This window comes from Gavialis gangeticus, unplaced genomic scaffold (genome assembly GCF_001723915.1).
Source record: "Gavialis gangeticus isolate Ggan-Ray unplaced genomic scaffold, GavGan_comp1, whole genome shotgun sequence".
Lineage (NCBI taxonomy): Eukaryota > Metazoa > Chordata > Crocodylia > Gavialidae > Gavialis > Gavialis gangeticus.
In genome coordinates this window covers 131,970,582-131,973,886 of record NW_017728992.1, presented here as the reverse complement: position 1 = coordinate 131,973,886, position 3,305 = coordinate 131,970,582, and the positions used below count along the sequence as shown (strand labels likewise).

At 37.5% G+C, this 3,305-nt stretch overlaps 1 protein-coding gene across 1 annotated transcript in view; it reads left to right on the top strand.

Moving 5' to 3' along the window:
* Nucleotides 1–3,305, top strand: part of SLCO5A1 (solute carrier organic anion transporter family member 5A1) — a gene marked incomplete at its 5' end in the record, with an annotated part of 116,869 nt that overhangs the window by 70,343 nt on the left and 43,221 nt on the right. Inside the window, one exon of the mRNA XM_019519110.1 lies at nucleotides 1,433–1,656. Coding sequence (XP_019374655.1) covers nucleotides 1,433–1,656 — 224 coding nt within the window. The remainder of the gene's footprint in view (nucleotides 1–1,432; nucleotides 1,657–3,305) is intronic.

Sequence of the window (3,305 nt, the reverse complement as noted above, 5' to 3'; positions counted from 1 at the left end):
TAATGGATTCTTTAGATTTTAATTTCACCTGTTGATACATGCCAGTGTCCTTTGCTGAGTGGATAGTCTTATTTCTATTTATTATTGCCAAGACCATTTCCTTGATCACTGCTTTGTAGTGTCTCTCCCTGATATCCTAAAAGGAATTTCTACTATATTTCTATGTACTGTAGTAATTTATTCCCTGTCTGATAGTGCCTACTAATCCTTCTAAAAGTCCTATTTCTAATCCATGTATTTTATCAGCTAAAATGAGTGAATAAGGGATTTTCTGCTTACGTAAAGTCAAAACTTTTAGCCACTTTATATTTCCCTTATGAGAGCTGCCTGCAAAAATTTCTAGAAGCATGATGCTATATTTTCAGGATTTCAGCTTTTTTAACCTTCATAATTCATCATCCACAAATCATCATCTGTGAATTGTATGGCATATTTTGTTCCATTTTTTAAAGTACATCATGTATTTCTTTTGCATTGCATAAACGAAGCCAAATACTGTTTCTCTTATTCAGATAGGAAGTCCTGTCACCTTCTATTAATATTTTCAGACATGTACTATGAAATATTTGGCTCAGGGATAGAACTCTGGGCATCAGATGATAGAACAAGTCTAAAAAAACTAGCCTGAAATCATCTTGTTTGAAGTCAAAGGAACAGATTCCCCTCTCATCGGGTTTCTGAGCTGGTGTTTTGCTGTAGTATACTGATCATTCATTAATTTACATTTGTGTAAAAGGAGTTCACAGTTGGACTCCAGAATTTTTTCTAGTGAAAGCCAGACTTTCCATAGGTTCAAGTAATTGTATGGAGCAAATTTGAGTTCCTCCCTTAGAGGTGAATTGTTTTCTCTATTAAATCCCCATGAAGGAGGTCATGTGATTCTATAGTTTCCCTCCTTAAGTTTTCTGAGTTCTTCCACTGTAACATGAGCTTGCTGCCATGTGCTGGCCTACTGGCTGGCTGTTAGAGATTCACTTACACATTAAATCCTCCTTAAAGGAGGTTCTTCTGAATAGATGGGGTTCTCGGTAAAGTTAAACTTTAGGGCTTTTAGGAAGATGATTGCTTTCCTTCAGCTACTATGTCACTGCCTTGTCTTCCAGCCTATATATTCCCTGCATGCATGTCCTCAAAGCCCTGCAGAATTCTTTGTATGATCAAGGGGACTAAGTCTGCTTTTTTCCAATGGTGATTCCAAACCACCTCTTTATGAAGAAGGAGTGGTTTGTGCATGGGGGAGACCCTTAGCTTGTGACTCTAAAGGTATCATCCATCTTACAAGAGGCTTTGTGGTGTTCTGCTGATAAATATTTTTTTCAAAAGCTGGGGCAGACTGTGATTTACAGTGTGATAGCCACTGTAGTTTACTTGGTCATTTTTGTGTCTCACACTGTGCTGGCTCTCAACTGCTGTTCATATTTCCTGACTGTAGGTGGAGTGGATTCCTCCTTTGTGCCATTGCAATGCTCCTTGTGATATTCCCCATGTTTACTTTCCCAAAAAAGCTTCCACCTCGACACAAAAAAAAGAAGAAAAAGAAGATGAGCTCTGATGATGTTTCAAGTGATGATGATGTCATGAAAGAGAAAACAAACGGCAAAAGACAAGAGGAGAGTGCAGTTGCTGCGTCTATGGGATTTGGAAAAAATGTTAAAGGTAAAGTATACTTGTATTTTCCTAGGGTTTCCTACGTATAACCTCAATACCTGTCAATGCGTACTTTTTTTGTAGAGTGGAGCTTTAATAAATTGTCCATTTTTCTAGTTCCACAGTTTGGATGAGAAGATCTGATCACTTCAACGCAGAGAACAAATTAATATGATTATCTTTCCCTAATACGCCACCAATGGTGGATGGATAATGGTTTAGTTTGTTTTAGCCAACAATTTATTGTATGATGAGAAATTAATGTTTCTTGTTGGAGCTTTTCAATTTGGCTAAATTCTTTCTGTCTCAACAATTCTGGGCCCTCTAATGTGCTATGGCAAGTGGCTTAACCACTAAGCTACTGGGCTAAAAGGTGGGAGGGCTCAGTTCCTCCATCTCTTTTGTCAAACACTTTTTTGGTGTGGTGGTTTTTTTAGTGACTAAAGTTTTTGGGACTTACCCAGTGTTGGGATCGTGCCCTTGAGATTCTGTTCTACACTTGAGCCTATGAAGAGAGTGGGCAGCCCTTGTGAGCATAACTATACAATTGTATATAGAATCTATATTGTGCCAAAAATTGTCGTTATGTGGCTGTTTAAGTGTCATTTAAATACCTGAAGGTGAAATAGAATTTTAAATAGTAATATTCGCACAAATATTTTACTTGCTCTTTGTGATGGTGTTAGTTTTGAGATAAACTAAGTTATCTTACCCTATTTTAATAATCTTTTTTTAACCACTTTCTTCAGCCAGTAGCAAGCCATTACTAGCACTAGTGGTATTCTACAATTTATTTTGAAGGAAGATAAGCCCATATGCATATTATTTTATCTTGCATGGCATTTGCTGTCTCTAGATTAATCTACTTTATAGTAGCTGCAGCTTCTGTGGACAATTCATAAGATAGTAGAGAGCCGTAAAGACAGTAATTATGTTGTGGCTGGTTATTTTGGTAGCATGCAACTGTTACAACCGAATGTGCCTGTCAAACATGACACAGTTAGAATCGGATTGTGTAGGATATTGCCTTAATTTTGTTTTTTAGTTTGAGGTGATGACTTGGCAGAATCATGAATTCAGAGACAAGCAAATCATTTGACATAGTTCTGTATTTGAATACTGTTTAGTTGCACATCATTAGTGTGCCTTCTTAATAGGTAAGAGTTTTTTGTAAGTTTATACTGCCAGTTGGATTTCTTCCTTCAGACGCTCTTGGCATCCCACTAGCAGAAATAATTTGAATTATTGGAATAGTTCAAGAATCTGTTACCAACTTGGAGGAGACCTAGGAAATGCAAGCCCAACTCCCAGCATGCTTCTTCCTCATTAGCATAAGAAATCTTGCATCATTTTAATGGAGAACCTTTGCTGTTTGGACATGCAGCTGGCAAAGATATGTGTACTCAAATCAGTAAGACTTCTGAATGGATTCACTCATGCTAGTTCTCAGTTGCTTGTGTATAAATGGAAAATTGTATCATAATAAAAAATAGCTATTAGAGATAATATTTTAGATCCTTAACTATCAGAAACTAACATTTCACATACTTCAACTGCATATCATGATGCTAAATACTATACAGGGCAGGGGTGGATAAAATACGGCCAACGGGTCAGATGCGGCCCGCCAGGCCATTCTATCTGGCCTGCAGGGCCCC